Genomic DNA, 20,388 nt, shown 5'->3' on the forward strand with positions numbered 1-20,388 from the left:
GAGCAGAGCTGCGCTTTGTCGAATAGCAATCAGCCACGCTTTGCCCCGTGACCCGAACTGGCTGTGATAGCTTTGTCTCCTCCATCCTCTTATCTCCACGCTTCTAATGGTTAAATAGTTTTACACCCAGCCCTGCCACAGCACAGCTGAACAGAGCATTATGTTATATCACTAGGCTAGCTCCCTACAGCAAATGTGTTCCGGGGGGCTAAACGGTCAGCCAGCTATTTCTCTCATTTCAATCTCCTTGTGTTCTATGGAAAAGAGAGAGAGTGTGGAGAATGTATAATGTAACTCGTGTTATCATTGCTATCTCTGCACATTGAGACATTATTTAAACATGGCTAATTTGCCGGTTTGAATAGAATAGCAATCTGTACAGTTTCCATCTCTTTATTATCTGCTCAGCATTGCATGAGCGAAGTTCAGGGAGTGAAGAAGAAGACTTACCAGATGGAATGGTCAATGTAAATCAAGTAAACAAAACATCAAGCCATGAAAGATGAATAGACATGTTTTGTTTGTCCCTCAACCTCCCAGCAATGCTTACATTTCAGATTATGTTTATAGACACGCACACACACACACACACACACACACACACACACACACACACACACACACACACACACACACACACACACACACACACACACACACACACACACACACACACACACACACACACACACACACACACACACACACACACACACACACACACACACACACACACACACACACACACACACACACACAGCATCTCATCACAGATGATCATGTCAGCAGACACCTTGTTTCCTGCTTAAAATGGATCACTTTGTAATGGTAGTTGTGAACTTTACCCCAAAGTCAACATATAGGCTGACATACCATTCATGCTGTTCTACATGTGATATCAAATGATAATAACAGGTGATGATGGTGATGGATACATTACTCTTATTTTTATTTATCAACTTCCATTATAACATGTAGCTGGGCTGTACTATTTTTTATGTGGATAAGAGGTGAATCAGGTTTGGAAATAGAAAATAACCAAACAGGTAATTCTAGTCACCTGCAGTCTCCCCTCAGCTGTTCCTTATCCAAAGTAAACTCAGACCTCTCTCTCTCTCTCTTTCTCCCTTTCTCTCTCTCTCTTTCGCTTAGTTTTACGATAGGTTGGTCTTAGGAGTGATGTCACCCACTTCACTCCCGCATGCACACAAATTCCACTAGCAGTGTGTGTCTCGCAGTGCGCGCTGCCTCTTGTGCGTAACTGGCGACACAAGGCTTTAACTACAAAAAACTACAGCACTGCGCACGGGAAAGACCGAGAGATAACAGAAACAACGTGTTGCTAATGCTCCTGGAACGTTAGCCTAACATGTAGACTTACTTATCTGGTTTCCGGACTTTATAGTGGCAACCACATACTGGATACGTTGTGGCCACGGAGCGACCTGGGCTTGGGTCGCCAACATTTTGCGGACCCTCTATGGAACTGAAGATGAGAGCAGCTCGCCAGGACGCAATGGGCCCTCGGGTATTTTACCAATGTGCTCTATATCTGTTCACTGATCACACAACCTCACGCACAGCGCGTCTCCACTGATTACATTCTCTAGGACTAATGACTTGATCAACATTTGAATGCTTCCAAGTTAAGTGTTTTGGGGCGGAAAGGCACACACTATAAATTAACCAAGAGAAGATGCGTTCAGGATGGATGTAGCCAAGTTTACCACCGTTACCAATACCTCGCAGGATACCAACACCTCGAGCGCCCCAAGACCTCTCCCGCAAACGGAGGTGGGCTCCGCGCTCATAATCCTTGTGGTCACCGTGATCATTCTGGTCACCATCGTCGGTAACGCGCTGGTCATCGTGGCCGTGCTCACCAGCCGGGCTCTCCGCGCCCCCCAGAACCTTTTCCTGGTGTCCCTGGCGTGCGCAGACATCCTCGTGGCGACACTGGTCATCCCTTTCTCCCTTGCCAATGAGGTCATGGGTTACTGGTACTTTGGGAGCACCTGGTGCGCCTTTTATCTGGCACTGGACGTCCTCTTCTGCACCTCCTCCATAGTCCACCTGTGCGCCATCAGTCTGGACCGCTACTGGTCAGTCACCAAGGCCGTGAGCTACAACCTGAAGCGGACCCCCAAGCGAATCAAGTCCATGATAGCTATGGTGTGGGTCATCTCCGCCGTCATCTCCTTCCCACCTCTCATCATGACCAAGCACAACGAGCACGAGTGTCTGTTAAACAACGAGACCTGGTACATCCTATCTTCTTGCCTCGTGTCCTTCTTCGCCCCGGGCCTCATCATGATCCTGGTGTACTGTAAAATCTATAAAGTGGCCAAGCAGCGCTCCTCCACCGTGTTCGTGGCTAAGACCGGCCTGGAGAGGCAGCCCTCTCAGTCCGAGACGTGCTTCGTGAGGAAGGAGCGGATGGAGATGGAGAGCCCCAGTAGCCAGAGCTCCGAGGACCACCACAGGCAGGAGGAGCTGGATTATATCGACTTGGAGGAGAGCTGCTGTGCGTCGGACAACAAACCACGGAACCACCGCTTCTCCAAGCGTAGGAAGGTGGAGGTCTCGGACTGCTGCCCGCCACAGAGCTGCCGTCTCTCCTGGGCCTCAGCGCGCGCCTCGCAGCTTTTCCAAGACCCCAAAAACGCTACCAACGCGACCCTGGTGGCCCAGCGACATCACCTCGCGGCACATAGGCATCACCTCGTGGCGGCTGCGTCCAAGACTAAAGTGGCCCAGATGCGCGAGAAGCGCTTCACGTTCGTGCTGGCCGTGGTGATGGGGGTGTTCGTGCTCTGCTGGTTCCCTTTCTTTTTCACATACAGCCTGCACGCGATCTGCAGGGAGAGCTGCTACATACCCGGCGCGCTCTTCAACGCCTTCTTCTGGATTGGCTACTGTAACAGCTCAGTGAACCCTATGATATATACAATTTTCAACAGGGATTTCCGTAAAGCGTTTAAGAAAATCGTATGCCGGACTTCAAAACGCACTAATACCACTTGAAAAGAAGGGTCACTTTGAAGCTGACTGACTGACTGTGCGTCACTGCTCATCGAAACAGACGTCAGTTCTTCACCTAAGCACGCATCCCTGCACCTCTGAATGACTATATTCGTTCCAAAAGGAACGTTTTTATTTAATAATAATAATAATAATAATATGATATCAAAATATCTCGTGTTGTGCGCTAATGTGTGAATATTAGAAACAATGTACAGAGGAAATAGGATATATCAAACAAAAGCAAAATAGAGTATTGTTATTGATGATTTAATATGGCTCTACTGAATCATATTGACCCCTGCTTTCAAAGTTAGGAATTCGTTTAATATTCAGTGAGGTAACTCATATATTTAGGCCACAGCATAATTCCAGGGCCTTTTTACGACCCGTTCTTTTTTGTACTTTCATTAATCTTTTATGTCCCATAAAGATATGAAAACAATCTAGCTCAGAGTAAAAGTGAAGTCATAACCCAGATGTCGAGGCTGATGGAGCTGTGTGTGTGGCACTGAGAGGTTTAGGTTTAAAAAAAAATATTCATCAAACTGTCATCAATAAGACATGAGAGAGACTGAGTTGACATACATTTTTTTTAACTTGGACTTTTTTCAAAGAATCTCAAAACGCATAAAAAGTCAAATAACAAAACAAAAAATTGAAATGATAGAAATTGAAAGTGTCCGTCTGCTTCGGATGAAGTTGAGGCAGTTTGGGCTGGAAAGGCAGTGTAGACTGAGTGTACAGTAGGTTCACACTGTACACGGTTGTAGCATCTACTTAGGCATTTCTTTCATGAGTAGCCAAACTAGTTAGGAATGGCTGCAATTGCTTGGTCGAGTTTAATAGAGATGTGTCAAAATGTAATTAACTTTGAGTCGTGTTTAATCCATTATCTAAAACGGTATCCGATTATGACTGATGTCAGGTGAGTTGATGACGCAGATCTCTTTGAGTGGGCTTTGGGTCTCCCTCATCGCTGAACCCCCAAATGCATGCGCTGTTGTCCGTGGTGCTGAAACGCCGCGCACTACGCCGATGGCACTATGCTGTGACGCGAATGCGTGACATGGCATATTCAATGGTTTGCAAAACCATATATGAACTGTTATCAATCAGAAAAATATAGTGATATGGGAATATATCTCATGATGTCGTGTCTCATTTAAACACTGTATGTAAGCAGATAGATCGATCATGCTTGGCACTTTTGCTAAAATGAATATTTCCTCATAAGTGATGAGAATGAAGATTGGGAGAAATTGCCTATGGTATGAGCCACCTTAATAGCATAAACACAATCTAATATGATTTATGCTGCAATTATTTTAATCTTCAGCCAAAGAAGAAGCTATTGGCCAGAAGATTAAAAACAGACCTTGAAATCATTACTCAGACATTATTGAGTGGGCTCCATGTTTTAACCTTTGGAAATAGAAAACTCATGTCACTACAAATGTGTCACTACATGCTCCATAATTGTGTGTGTGTGTGTGTGTGTCACAGGCGGCTGGTGGCACCATCATTGGGGAGGACAGGCTAGAACGGCATGTACTTAGCGGTATAAAACACATCAAACACATAGTTTGATACCAATCCATTCACTCCATTCCAGCCATTAATATTAGCAATCCTCCCTTTTACCAGCCTCACCATGTGTGCGTGTGAGAGACAGAGAGACAAACAGAGAGAGACAAAGAGAGGGAGAGAGAGAGGGAGAGGGACAAAGAGAGAGACAAAGAGAGAGAGAGAGAGAGAGAGAGAGGGAGAGGGACAAAGAGAGAGAGAGAGAGAGAGAGAGAGAGAGAGAGAGAGAGAGAGAGAGAGAGAGAGAGAGAGAGAGAGAGAGAGAGAGAGAGAGAGAGAGAAGGAGAAGGAGAAGGATTGAAAACAACTACTACCTCTGTCTGTACGTTGTCTACTGCTACCTAGGTGAACGTCCTCAGCTTTGTGGTCTGCCAGGCCTCCGGTGAGATGGAGCCAGTATTGATTCAACAATGGAGTCACGTCGTTACCCAAGCTTTGCTCTCTAACCCACTTTGTTCTGTTTGATATTGCAGTATTATGCTTGGTCTAATTTAAACAGTAGGCTGAATGCTTTTTTGAATTCCAACTCTTTATTTACTCTATCTACATTTTTAAAACCAACAAAGCCTCAAGACTTTTCTACCATGACAAATAAATCCACAATTGGCCATATTGCAGACAGGAGCAACATGAGAGTGATTCAGTGAGGTCAAAGAAGACATGTGCGTTAGATCTCTAGATGTGTCGGATGTGGAGACTGACAGCGAATGTTGTCATGGGTACATCGTATACTGTAGAGCTGCTGGGTGAAGGGTTAAGCAGAAGGCGATGTGGAGACTGACAAATGACATTATGAGGAAATATGGGCTAGTGACTCTTAAGGCTGTGGTTTTAATACCCAGAGAAGCCACATACTTTTATCGTGTAGGATAGATGTAAATGTTGCTTTGGACCTTTGTTCTATAGATAGCCAATCAGAACCTGTTACACTTGAACTGGGTCATGTCTCATGTTGGGACGTTCAAGACAAAAATAGGATGTAAAATTCAAATACAGTATTATAGAGAATATGGTGATATAGGGATACTAGTGCATGAGAAAAACAGAATGTGGTCAGGGAGAGGGAAGCCATCTTGGTTCTATTGTCTGAGCCCTGGCAGGGGGTGAGAAATAAAGACACTATTTATATCCACTGAAGAATGTCTTCAAAGTCCCAATGTCATCAGACATATTGGCATGGTGCCAAACACACTAAACTGGACTAAGAGTATTTAACAGTCAAGTGGCTGAGAAAAATAAGAAATCAAACAAGGCATCATTCGGTTCTCCTGGGTTTTACTGAAGTAGAAATGCTTTAACAAGTTGTTTGGGTTTATTCAGGAGGTGGTTGTAAGGGGCGGGAGTGATCAGGCACTATTTTTTGTGTCTATTTCTATCTCTAAGGGAGATGGTTTCAAGAGTGCTGCATATTATTTATAAACAGAAATAGAGATTGCATGAGATATGTAGGACTGATTTGACGATGGAGACCATATATTTAGCTCAAACACATCTGCTGTTGGTGGAATTCATTCAAATGTTTCACATAAATAGCTTTTTCCCCCCAGGTATAACTCTTCACTTTTGACCTAAGATTGAATCATCATCAGCTTAATTCCAAAACAATTATTTTCAAACCAGCAAGATCACAGTTCTGTAAATGTGTTATTGGTGTGTAATGTAATTTATCAATGGATATATACTCGATTTAGCATATATAGTGACTTCAGAAAGTATCCACACTCCTTAACCTTTCCCACATTTTGTTGTGTTACACCCTGGCCTGTACACAATACCCCATCATGTCAAAGTGCAATTATGTTTTTAGAAATGTTTACAAATGTATAAAAAATGTGAAGCTGAAATGTCTTGAGTTAATAAGTATTCAATAGGTATTCTACCCCTTTATACGGCAAGCCTAAATAAGTTACGGAGGAAAAGATTTGCTTTATAAGTTGCATGGACTCACTCCGGATACAATAATAGTGTTTAACATGATTCTGAATGACTACCTCATCTCTGTACCCCACACATACAATTATCTGTAAGGTCCCTCAGTTGAGCAGTGAATTTCAAACACATATTCAACCATAAAGACCAGGGAGGTTTTCCAATGCCTCACAAAGAAGGGTACCTATTGGTAGACGGGTGTATAAAAAAAAAATAAAGCAGACGTTGAATATCTCTTTGAGCCTGGTGAATTTATTACACTTTGGATGGTGTATTAATACACCCAGTCACTACAAATACACAGGTGTCCTTCTTAACTCAGTTACCGGAGAGGAAGGACACTGCTCAGGGATTTCACCATGTCGTCAATGGTGACTTTAAAACAGTTACAGAGTTTAATGTTAATAAGCGAAAACTGAGGATGGATCAATAACATTGTAGTTACTCCACAATACTAACCTAATTGCCAGAGCAAAAAGAAGGAAGCCTGTACAGAATAAAAAATATTCTAAACATGCATCCTATTTGCAACAAAGCATTTAAGTAATACTGCAAAGAAATGTGGCAAAGCAATTCACTTTTTGTCCTGAATACAAAGTCTTTATGGGGCAAATCCAATACAACAAACTACTGAGTACCACTTTCCATACTTTCAAGCATAGTGGTGGCTGCATCATGTTATGGGTATGCTTGTAATCGTTAAGGACTAGGGAGTTTTTCAGGATAAAAAAGAAACGGAATGGAGCTAAGCACAGGCAAAATCCTAGAGGAAAACCTTGTTCAGTCTGCATTCCAACAGACACTGGGAGATGAATTTACCTCCAGCAGGACAATAACTTAAAACATAAGGCCAAGTCAATTTGTAAGTCGCTCTGGATAAGAGCGTCTGCTAAATGACTTAAATGTAATGTAAATGTCCATACTGGAGTTGCTTACCAAGGAGACAGTGAATGTCCCTCAATAGCTGAGTTGTAGTTTTGATTGACTAACTCTACTTGAAAATCTTTGGCAAGACCTGAAAATAACCAATTTGACAGAGCTTGAAGAATTTTGAAAAGAGTAATGGGCAAATGATGCACAATCCAGGCGAGGAAAGCTCTTACAGACTTACCCAGAAATACTCACAGCTGTACTCTCTGCCAAAGGTGCTTCCACAAAGTATTGACTTAGGGATGTGAATACTTATGTAAATGAGATATTTCTGTATTTCATTTTCAAAGGAATTTGTTAAACTTTCTACAAACATGTTTTCACTTTGTCATTATGGGGTATTGAGTGTAGATGGGTGAGAAGAAAGCAACAACTTATCCATGTTTAAAATCAGGCTGTAACAACAAAATGTTCAATAATTCAAAGGGTATGAATACTTTTTGAAGGAACTCTACATTATACATGCCTTCGTCACATTTCCAGGTGTCAAGAATGAGAAACAATAATCAAGCACTTACAGGATATGCCATTTGTTTTGTGATAACATTGTGCTGTTTTCAATTATGATTGGAAGAGACATAAATGTCCCCTGTCAAATTTTGCTACCCAATTCAATTATCTTTCTAATCAACTGCTCCATTGAGGCAAACATGGAACATAACACTGTTTAATTAGCAGTGCTGTTTCTCTGTGCCTTGATCCATGTGTAATCTCTATGGGCCTCTTCTCTTCTCATGCTACACTAACACTCCCCAGAACACTGTCTCAATGCCCAAACCACCCACTGGGCAAAAACCGGTTCAATCAACATTGTTTCCATGTCATTTCAGCCCCAAAGAATCAATGTGATGACGTTGACACAACGTGGAAAACTAATTAGATTTGCAAAAAGTCATCAACATAAGTATTTTTTTCACCCAAATTTTAACCTACTGTAAATCCAATGACATGGTAAAATGTTTTATGTAATTCCCCAAACTGAGAACAATTTGCATCCCTAGGTGGTAGATATACTAGGCCTAGGCTAATTTTACAGTCAGAAGATCAAGGGTATATAAGCCCCACATGAGTGGGTGTGTGGCCATCAACTTTCTCGAGGGCCACTTCAGCTGCATGGAACGGCCTCTGAGGTCCTCATATTCTCAGTTTTAAATAAAGCCACAGGGAGAATAGTCCAGGAAGAGAAGAGCTACATTGACGCCTGACCTCTCCCCTCCCATAGTACATAACGAGAGCTCCAGACTTGACCAGGACGGATGGGACCAAAACAAGGAAATCAAGGAAGCGTGCACTGCCCGTTTTTAAAGGAGAGGAAGGGATAAATCTGACGGTTTGAAGTCTCCGAGAAGGGGCTGCGAGGCGAGGGGTTGTTTAGGTCGACAGGATGAGCAAGGCTATTTGCTTTGCAGGCACAACAGGCCCGGCACAGGGAAAGGTTATAAATGTTTCAAGATGGGATGGAGGAAGAAAGTAAGGGTCTCCTTTGAAGACCAGAGAGAGAACGAGAGTAGCCTGGTTCTTACACCTGTTCCCTTGTTATTGTTTCTGACACAATGGGAACACACAGGTAATTGCTTTTCTTCAATTGTTTTTTAACAAGATAAGGCTGGAAGCGTACAAGGCCAGTCGATTCGTCAATCCCAGGACCTGTGTGTCTACAGAAAGTGACACGTGGCAGATTGTCACTAAATCAGCTGATGTCAAGGAAAGAGAGAGGGAGCAGATCACATAAGGCAGTATCTGTCCCAGTGTAAATGAACCTGCTAGTGGTTGGTCACCTACAGCTAATAACAACACTGGGCCCAGGAGCAGTTAACACTTAATACTGTTATCTGCAGGGGATCACAGGAGAGACTGCTATAGGGAAACTGCAGGTAATACAATACAGGACCTGCTAACACTATAGCTACCCAACTTCTATTGGAACCTGGGAAATTACAGGAGAGGCAGCTATAGGGGAACACAGGATAAAGAACTGGTCCTAGAGAGCTAACACTATAGGGGAGTTACCTGGGAAAGCACAGGGTCCGCATATGTATATACTGTACTCTACAACATCGACTGCATCCTTATGTAACACATGTATCACTAGCCACTTTAACTATGCCACTTTGTTTACTTTGTCTACACACTCATCTCATATGTATATACTGTACTCGATACCATCTACTGTATGCCGCTCTATACCATCACTCATTCATATCCTTATGTACATGTTCCTTATCCCCTTACACTGTGTATAAGACAGTAGTTTTTTTTGGAATTGTTAGTTAGATTACTTGTTGGTTATCACTGCATTGTCGGAACTAGAAGCACAAGCATTTCGCTACACTCGCATTAACATCTGCTAACCATGTGTATGTGACAAATAAAATTTGATTTGATTTGATTTGAGGGATCAGCACTCACCACACCAGGATTTGCAAGAATATCAAATCAAATTAAAATCTATGTAACGTGCATGTAACACGTCTCAATACACTTTACAAAATAAAAAATGACCATAAAAAAAGAACGGGTCTTTCAACATTACTTGGAGAGAACACAGGACCCAACCAGGTATAACCTCTTACACTGTGTAAACACCTGAGAGTTACATTGACTTGTTTTTTAAAAAAGGCTCTCGCTAACACTGTACAAAGCTGACCAACGGCGGGGGTGGCGACAGTACAGTCTCCTAGAATGTGACTAATACCAGACAGACAGTTGTTTCCTCATTTTACGCGTCTTTATCAATGCGAATACAGCAGAGGAGCGACTGTCATTTGCCTCCAGGTGGCTTCTCTCTGTTACAGAGTGTGGAGTGTAATGTTGTAACATCAGTCAGTGATAATACTGTAGATGCTACTGACAGGCCTGTTGCGTATCCTCCCACTTCTAATAGGAGTCCATGGTGGGGAAGTGAACTAAAGTCTTTGCAGGGGTAGGAGAGAGAGCTTTACTGTACGTCAGGTTTGATACCATTCAAACCAAATGGCCTTTTCAAGCCCATGCAGACGTCTGTGCAGGCCGGAGATTTTAAAAAGGGCCTTTTCTGTGCCGGATTGCCAAATCCCATGTCTGTCGTTTCTGCTCTGGGCCTTCTGTTGCTGAGAACGGTGGCATTAGCAGGTTCCTTACAAATGTAAGTTGTTTATCTCCAAATTGAATATCTACATCCCAGGAGATCCAGTGTGTGTGTGGGCGCCCATGCGTGTGTGTTGCAGGTTGGCATTTGTTGTCATGAATCTTGCCTTGGAGGCAGAACTGAGAGATTTACACTAGATTGGCCAGCTGCAAAGTCAACATTGGCTATATTGTAGAAATTCATTAAAATGTATTAGAGTTAGCAGTGTGGTTTGTATGACTTTTTGGCTGTGCCAGCTAGTGACTACTCTGCAGAGCTGCCTCGAGTATATGAGTCATCCCAATAAATGCCAACCTCTGTGTGTGTGTGTGTGTGTGTGTGTGTGTGTGTGTGTGTGTGTGTGTGTGTGTGTGTGTGTGTGTGTGTGTGTGTGTGTGTGTGTGTGTGTGTGTGTGTGTGTGTGTGTGTGTGTGTGTGTGTGTGTGTGTGTGTGTGTGTGTGTGTGTTCCTGAGTTGATGCGTACTGTATGTGTGTCCAGGTTCATATATACAAGTATCTCTATGCGTGTTTTTGTTTTCAGGCACGTGTGTGGGTTAGCTAGCTAAATGGATTTCTAAATTATGTTAATTAGAGAAGCGGGCCGTCTACTGTCCCAGGGTACTTTGGATTGGGATTAATGAACTATTTTGCTCTGTGTTCTCTCTCTCTCTCTCCTCCCACGCATGTGGAACTCAAACTGCACTGTCATTTCTCAACATAAACTACAAATCATAAATCAAATAAAACATGATTTATCACACGTGCAGAATACAACAGGTACCGTGAAATACAACCTTACCGTGAAATGCTTACTTACAAGACCTTAATCAATAGTGCAGTTCAATAGGAGTTAAGAAAATATTTACCAAATAAGCAAAAGTAAAAAATAATACAAATGAATAACGAGGCTTTATACAGGGGTGGTACCGAGTCAGTGGTGGAGGGGGTGGGGGGGGTGGGGGGGGCAGTCTATGACTTGGGTGACTGGAGTCTCTGACAATTTTATGGGCTTTCCTCTGACATCGCCTATTATATACTGTAGATCCTAGATGGGCCATACGCACTACCCTCTGTAGAGCCTTATGGTAGTAAAAGTGAATATCTAGATGCGAGCAAGACATCTTATTTCTACTCCCTGTCTCATAGAGTGAACATGCATTCTCAGCAGTGTGTCTAACGTTGAGGCAAATCATTTACTTTTGTCTCAACCCCCCCAACAAGGTTATTTCTTTTTTGTTGTTGTTATACTTGTTTTTATTTCTATTTTAATTTTAAATACAGTTTAGTTTCAGTTAGATTTCACACCTGATTTGCTCCTTTGTATTGAGTTGTAGTTATATAAAAATATGATATATGTCATTTCTATGGGATTTAGTTTCAGTTTTAGTGTCGGTGACAGATAGCATGGGTGGGAGGCTAGGAACCATTATTGTTGAAAAGTTTTTTAGATGTTTTTTTTTGGGGATGTCACTTCTTTTAACTGGAGGGCAAGTCATAGGTTAGGGTCAGGTCATGAGTTAGTTTAGGTTTAAATTCTAACATCAATTTCAGTGTAACTTGGATTTAAAAGGAATAGTGCCAAGACTCTCTCTGGCTAATGTTTATACCAATCCGATGCTTTTGAACTGTAGTTGTACATGTAAGAATAATCAAGTTAAATACCAATTACATGTTTTTCAGTTTGCTAGTGATAGCTAGTAATAATGATGCACAAGCTAGGCCTATTTGAAGCATTGCCATCTCCTGGCCGCATTTAACCACTGGCCGCATTTACCCTCCAGGTTCAGTAGCTTAAAAACCACCCCATTGAAAACCCCATTAGATTTTTACCCTAAATTTAGGAAAAAAACTACAACTGAACATAATTCACAATTCATGGAATTGCCTGATATTATGGCTGGACTCATTAATGTAGGCTTCTGTTGCTTCTTTACTGCCTCCTCCACCGCCTTCTCCTCCCCCTCCTCCTCCTCCATCTTCTCCTCATTCTTTCCCATCCTCCTCCTCTTCCTCCTCCTCTTCCTCTCCATAATTATGGACCTCTTAAAAACTTCTTAAGGATGACGCAGAATACAGTCCCCATGCAGGAACATCACTCAGCGGAATTTCAGAGCTCCACCTATAGTTTTTGATAAAACTCAAACTTTCATTAAACTTTCATTAAAATACACATTCAATGTAGTGAATTAAAGCTACACTCGTTGTGAATCTATCCACCAAGTCAGATTTGTAAAATCCTTTTCAGCGAAAGCATGAGAAGCTATTATCTGATAGCATGTACCCCCAAAATACTGCAACGTCACCTAACACGACAGATTTTGCGGTAGCCGGCGCGACCCAAAACGCAGAAATAAAATATAAAACATTCATTACCTTTGACGAGCTTCTTTCTTGGCACTCCTAGATGTCCCATAAACATCACTGTTGGGTCTTTTTTTCCCAATTAAATCGGTCCATATATAGCCTAGATATCGATCTATGAAGACTGTGTAATCAAGGAAAAAACTGAGTTTGATAACGCAACGTCATTTTTTAAAATTAAAAAAGTCGATGATAAACTTTCACAAAACACTTCGAAATACTTTTGTAATGCAACTTTAGGTATTAGTAAACGTTATTAATCTATCAAAATGATCACGGGGCGATGTATATTCAATAGCTCCACGTCCTGATATCGTGTCCAAATATTCCTCAACCAAAACATCCGGTCAGAGACCGGAAAAAATGGGCTGCCTTGTTTCGATTTGACCAAGAAACAAATCCGAGACAAATGACAAGACTGTTGACATCGTGTGGAAGCTGTAGGTATTGCAACCTCGGCCCCATTTAATGTGGTTCACGTTTAACAATCGGTTGAAGTGTCGCATGGATATATTTTCCCATTTTCAGTGATCAGATTTTCCTGCAATTTTCGATGAAACACACGTTCTGTTATAGTCACAGCCGTGATTTAACCAGTTTTATAAATGTCTGAGTGTTTTCTATCCACACATACTCATCATATGCATATACTATATTCCTGGCATGAGTAGCAGGGCGCTGAAATGTTGCGCGATTTTTAACAAAAGGCTGCGAAAATTTGCATGAGCCCTAACAGGTTTTAATTTCCTCCTCACCCTCCATCATTTTCCTGTGTCTCCTCCTCCTCTTCCTCCTCCTTCATTCCCCCCCTCCTCACCTTTATTTTCCTCGTCCTCATCCTCCCCTTCATCAATTCCCCCCCTCCTCCTCTTATCCATCCTCTTACTTTCCATAATTATGGTCCTCTTAATTCATTCTCCTCCTCCTGTTCCCCCTCCCACTCCTCCTCTTCACCCTCTTCCTCCTCTTCCTCCTCCTCCATTCATACCCTTCCCCCTCCTCTTCGTCCCTTTCATTTTCTTCATCCTCCCCCTACTCCTCCCTTCCCCCTTCCTCCTCCTTCGTCTCCTCCTCCCCTTCCCCTCCCCTCCCGCTCCTCTGCAACCCCCCATTCATCCCACTCCCCCTCCTCCTCTTCCCCTTCATTCTTCTCCTCCAGCTCCACTCCTCCACCCTCCCCCTCCTCCTCTTTACTCCTTGTCCCCTTCCACCTTCACCCCTCCCCCTCCTCCTCTTGTCTCCTTGTCCCCTTCTACCTTCACCCCTACCCCTCCACCTCTTGTCTCCTTGTCCCCTTCCACCTTCACCCCTCCCCCTCCTCTTGTCTCCTTGTCCTCTTCCACCTTCACCCCTTCCCCTCCTCCTCTTGTCTCCTTGTCCCCATTCCTCCTTCACCCCTCACCCCTCCTCATCCTCCTCTCCCCCTACTCCTCCTTGCCATCTACTCCTCCCTCCCCCTTCACCCCCCCTTCCTCCTGCACCTCCTCCTTCACGCCCTTCTCCACCTCCTCCTCCCTGCTCATTATAAAAGGTATCAGTACAGGAGGTCTTGGCATCCACACTCCTTAGAAAATTCCTGCTCTGTTATCTGTCCTTTGATCATCGATATAAAGTTATGGAGTTCACCGGGATGCTTCACTGGGCATCATAACTCACATAGACAACCTAACCATATGATTGGTAGCTGTATTGCATCTGCTCAACCTCCAGGCCCAGCAGTTATACAACAGCTTGTATTTTGTCATACAGACATTCGAACGACCACATACTGAGAAAGACGTGAGAAACAGCATTGCTGCTCTTTAAGTTGTGAGCAATCAACATCCATTTCAAGGAACAGTGAAGGCAGCTCAAAATCTGTTGTGCTTCTTTGCTCTTTACTAAACATGTAGAAATAACAGCCTGTGTATCCTTCAATATTCTGCAAACAATATTGTTTTCGGAAAGAGTTGGATATAGAGCCGTGGCTCCCAAACCTTTAAAGCTCATGTGAGCCGCTTAAAGTACTTTCGCCTTTGAAACCCAGGCTTTAGCCATGACTCAGGAATAACTAAAGGCAGCCTACCAACATTCAGGAAACACTGATAGAGATGGAGTTGAATACATAGCTACAGTAAAAAATGACACATTGTCATTTAAACCTATAGTGGGATACAGAGGGAGTAGACATGGAGTCTGCTGGCCCAGAAATAGGAGGGAAACGTGGGAGACATGAGGGAGTTTCTCCATCTCTGACCTTGACCAGACCCAACGACAAAAGAGAGGAAGCTGGGGAAAGGAGGGGCTCCTTTGTTCCTACAAGGCTGATAGCCTAGTAGAGATTGGACTATTGTGGCTGGACTACTATTGTTTTCTACTTTCCCCTCCCTCTAGGATGAATTTATCATCATCAGCGTGGACAGGCTTCTGTTACAGTTTACATTGCCACAAAACAATGCCAATCGCGGCTCAAAATGGTGGAACAGCGCAGAGAAACAGAGCAGATCTGACTGTGCTGTCGTTATAACGCATTCTCTCTCAGGGTTCTAGAATGATGGTTGATAAATGGCACCGGTCAGTGGGTTAATTCACATGACAATCATCATCCCATGATGGCACGGTTCTCATCAGTCTCCACAATCTGACCGTCAATACAAACCAACCAGCCATTGAGACCTAAAGTTGCTCTGTTTTCCATCCAGACTTATTTCCAGACTAATTTCTCTAGCTTTCTTTTTGGACTCCCAACTATTTTAATCCCCAGAAGTAGACCTTGCGGTCAATGCTCCCAGCCACTAATGCTTTAGTTTAGAGGTTCGTGGTGGACAGAGAGACAGCATCACAGACCAGGCTCTCAAGGACACCAGGAAGTTATAAATCAAACCGTGGTGATTGAGGGAGATTGAACAGCTTGGGACTGAACAGCTGTGTGGGACAGCAGCTTTACATACGTATGTAACGGGGATCACTGCTATTCCTCTGTGGCAACAAAACAAACAGACAGAGAGAAACTCCAAGATAAATGAAACAGATCAGATGACGCCCCAAGGACAGGGGCAGATTACGATGGCCCCCCCAGAGGCAACTAAACAACACAGGGAGAACTCTAGGGGGATGGGTTTATTTACCTGACACTTGACCCCTGTGTACACACACGCACGCACAGACGCACACACCAACACACACACACCCTTCCCATATATTAAACCCTTTTCAACAAAAGGAAGTATAGACTCAGTAGCTTTGAAGGTAATTTCACTGTATTATCACTGGAAAGGCAAACTAGTGTTCCAAAAGGGGTTGGTTTGGTTTTGGTTTTTATTATTTAAAAAATAATCACAGTTTTCAGTTTAGAAGGATTTATTTTTTACATTAAATGCACTATGCATTATGTGTGTTGAATGCTCTAATAACACAGAATAAACCAATAAATAAAAGTCCCATGACGGTAGTGACTGCCCATTACTGCTTATCCCTTATTAACCATAATTTATTCACATTCCTTTTATTAAATATTTTATTTGATGACTTTATTATTTCATTCCCCAAGTCATCATCTGATCTCTATAGAGTTGCGGCCTTTTCTGTCTGTTCACTATTTTAGTAGTTCTTCAAAGTAAATAAGGCATACATTTATGACTGCTGAATACCAACTATCAGTCACTTAGATCATGCATTTTCAGGTTGAGTTACCTCGCCAAGCAAATGCTCTCTATCCCTCTCGATAGAGCATTATTCTGTCAGTCTCCACGCAATGGATTGGGAGTTCATCTCCAGTCCCAACAAGCACCACTTCACCACTTTCTCTTTCTCTAATTGGCTGAGTAAACTTTTATTTTATAACCACATGGTGTTTTGGGATCATGACAGGGAATTCCTAGAGGACCGAACAGAAAATCCATTCAACAATCGAGTGGAAATCACATTACAGTGCACCGTCGTTCCATTTAGTCAGGACACAGAGAGGGTGGGTGGTGTTATCGAGCATTGTGCCTCCTCCGTCTCTCCTCCGCGTGAGTTTCTCTAAGCCACTTAGAGGGCTCCTCGTCTTCTTTTTCGCTCACCTTTTCTCTTCTTCCCCTCCCTGGTTTCTTATTGATCTGCGCAACACCACCCAGTTCAGTCCTAGTGTTAACAGTTTCACATGTGATCCTAAATGCATACAGTAGTGGGATTGGCTAATGAGCCATCAAGAATGTTTGTTAATAAGCCCTATAGGATTCAGACTTAAATGGCTAATTATGCCAATAATCTATTGGGCTGATGTCAGAGGGTATTAGTGTGCAACCACGGAGGGCCAAGTAGAAGTCCCCAAACCACTATTATTAGGCAGGGGGGATGTTTGGTGGTCTTCTTTATAGAAAACCTCCAGATAGGGGTACTCTCTACTTTATGTGTAAGGGTTGTGACCTGTTTGGGGTTGTGACCTGTGTGGGGTTGGGACCTGTTTGGGGTTGTGACCTGTGTGGGGTTGGGACCTGTTTGGGGTTGTGACCTGTGTGCGGTTGTGACCTTTTTGGGGCTGTGACCTGTGTGGGGTTGTGACCTGTTTGGGGTTGTGACCTGCTTGGGGTTGTGACCTGTGTGGGGTTGTGACCTGTGTGGGGTTGTGACCGGTGTGGGGTTGTCACCTGTGTGGGGTTGTCACCTGTGTGGGGTTGTGACCTGTGTGGGGTTGTGACCTGTGTGGGATTGTGACCTGTGTGGGGTTGTGACCTGTGTGGGGTTGTGACCTGTGTGGTGTTGTGACCTGTTTGGGTTGTGACCTGTGTGGGGTTGTGACCTGTGTGGGATTGGGACGTGTTTGGGGTTGTGACCTGTGTGGGGTTGTGACCTGAGTGGGGTTGTGACCTGTGTGGGGTTGTGACCTGTTTGGGGTTGTGACCTGTGTGGGGTTGGGACCTGTTTGGGGTTGTGACCTGTGTGGGGTTGTGACCTGTGTGGGGTTGGGACCTGTGTGGGGTTGTGAACTGTGTGGGGTTGTGTCCTGTGTGGGGTTGTGACCTGTGTGGGGTTGTGACCTGTGTTCGGTTGGGACCTGTTTGGGGTTGGGACCTGTTTGGGGTTGTGACCTGTGTGGGGTTGTGACCTGTGTGGGGTTGTGACCTGTGTGGGGTTGTGAACTGTGTGGGGTTGTGTCCTGTGTGGGGTTGTGACCTGTTTGGGGTTGTAACCTGTTTGGGGTTGTGACCTGTTTGGGGTTGTAACCTGTTTGGGGTTGTGACCTGTTTGGGGTTGTGACCTGTTTGGGGTTGTGAACTGTGTGGGGTTGTGTCCTGTGTGGGGTTGTGACCTGTGTGGGGTTGTGACCTGTTTGGGGTTGTAACCTGTTTGGGGTTGTGACCTCTGTGGGGTTGTGACCTGTTTGGGGTTGTGACCTGTTTGGGGTTGTGACCTGTGTGGGGTTGTGACCTGTGTGGGTTGTGACCTGTTTGGGGTTGTGACCTGTGTGGGGTTGTGACCTGTGTGGGGTTGTGACGTGATTGGGGTTGTGACCTGTGTGGGGTTGTGACCTGTGTGGGTTGTGACCTGTGTGGATTGTGACCTGTGTGGGGTTGTGACCTGTTATTGTCCGCTTCCCTTACCTATTCCCCGACTACCTTGAGACAGTTTGTGTGATCTCCGACAGCGGGGGGTCTGGGTCGTCCACTGCGAGAGTCACAGTACTATGTGTCTATGGTATGTGTAGTCAACTAGTAAAATTATTTCTTATTATTATTATTTAGGTTCTGGTCTTCTGAGATACAAAAGGGCATACGACAAACCAGATAACTATACAATTAAAGTAATTCATGTATGTTTCTTTTAATGTGTGCTCGTGTGTCACTGTACCACACTCCATCTCCTTATGGGGTCTCTGTTACAGTGAGAGGGTCCAGAGGAGCAATGTACTCCAACCTGATGAATGGGGACGTTGGGGAGAGCTAGAGGTGTAAAGTATAGCCTTCTAGGAGTCTTCTCTCTAATAGCAGCAGTATCTCAGAGTCTCTGTGATAAGGGTCTCTCAGAATTGATCTTGGCTTGAAGGTCAGTGAGAGAATTATAAAAATGTAGGAGAAGATAACGTTTCTCTCCGTGATGCTCACAAAGTGCTCAAACACAAACCACACTGCTCAGTCACACAACTTACCTTGTTCTGTTCTCTAAGGCCCTGTGAGTGGTAGGGTACTGTAGTTACCCTAAGTGGTGTTTAGGATGTTTAGGATTAAGATGCGTGAAGGAGGAACAGGAGGAACGGTCCCTGTGCTGATTACAGATAGAGGGACGGGAAAACCTGCCTTGCTCTGATTATCGGACAGATGGTGGGACACTGTACACAACCTGGAGGAGAGAAGAGGGGAGGGGGGGGACAAAAAAAGAGAGCCAATGAGAGGTAGATGTATGGAGAGTGAGAGAGAGATGAGAGATTGGGATGGAGGGATGCGGAGAAAGAGGTAAGGTAAGAGAGCTGGTTGGAGAGAGATGAGAGATTGGGATGGAGGGATGCGGAGAAAGAGTTAAGGTAAGAGAGCTGGTTGGAGAGAGGGAGAGCTAGACAGAGAGAGACAAAGAGCACACGTGAGAGATAATGTACAACACAGTGGAAAGAGAGAGAGAGGCCAAAGCCTTCACGTCAGTGAACACAAAAGCTGCTAAAACATAGAATGGCAGGAGGACGTACAAGTAAGAAAGAGCGAGAGAGCGGCGAGAGAAAGCAAGTAAGAGAGAGACAACTTGCTTGTTAACCATGTGGTAATCATATTCACAAGTTGGGTTTTTGCGGACATGGCAGAGTCAGCAGAGTTCCGTGTCCTCATATCCTCAACAGAACAGAGAGTGAGAAAACAGAAATGTTTCACTGGGGAACAGCAGCACATTGAACACATGAGTGCCCCCTAGCTGCTGGTGGATAGAACAACTAGACAAGTCAAAGATCAAATGAATGATGAAAGGACATAGGAAAACTGAGAGGAATTCAGATGAATTCAGTTCACTTTTTATCCATTAGTTCTGAAAGTAGCACTCGAGAGCCAAAAAGGGTAGCCAAAAAATGCGTACTCCATCATATATCTGCAGATATGTGCAGTACGTCATTGCTTTCTCGCACTCTCTGCTGTGTCACTGAGCCATTGCGCCCACCCTGCAACCTCATTGGATAATGCTGGGCAGGGCCGGCCTTCTTCTTCCACTCTGAAACTCGTCAATGTGCTAGTTACTCATCAATATGCTAGAAGTCACACAGATGGCGAGGGGATGAAGCGCGTTAGTTGGAACTCGAAATGTTAGGGGACTGGCCCATGTGGGCCAAGCTTGCAGTACTCAAAATGGAGCCGCACAACTTCTCTTTCAAACTAGGGATTTTGTGGTTTATTGAGCTAAAACAGCAATTCTGCTTATAGATTATGCATGTATGAACTACACATTGACACATCCAGCCCAAAGTGGGAGGTTTCAAAAAAGACTTACTTAGTCGCCAAAGTTCCTGGAAAGTCTC

General features: G+C 43.9%; 1 protein-coding gene across 1 annotated transcript; it reads left to right on the forward strand.

Moving 5' to 3' along the window:
* The first annotated feature begins 1,150 nt into the window (after window positions 1-1,150).
* LOC123993255 (alpha-2Db adrenergic receptor-like) lies at window positions 1,151-4,782 on the forward strand. Its single transcript, XM_046295188.1, has one exon. The coding sequence runs from the start codon at window positions 1,708-1,710 to the stop codon at window positions 3,022-3,024; it is 1,317 nt and encodes a 438-aa protein (XP_046151144.1). The 5' UTR covers window positions 1,151-1,707; the 3' UTR covers window positions 3,025-4,782.
* The last annotated feature ends 15,606 nt before the right edge of the window (window positions 4,783-20,388 follow it).

This window comes from Oncorhynchus gorbuscha, linkage group LG13 (assembly GCF_021184085.1).
Source record: "Oncorhynchus gorbuscha isolate QuinsamMale2020 ecotype Even-year linkage group LG13, OgorEven_v1.0, whole genome shotgun sequence".
Classification (NCBI taxonomy): Eukaryota; Metazoa; Chordata; class Actinopteri; order Salmoniformes; family Salmonidae; genus Oncorhynchus; species Oncorhynchus gorbuscha.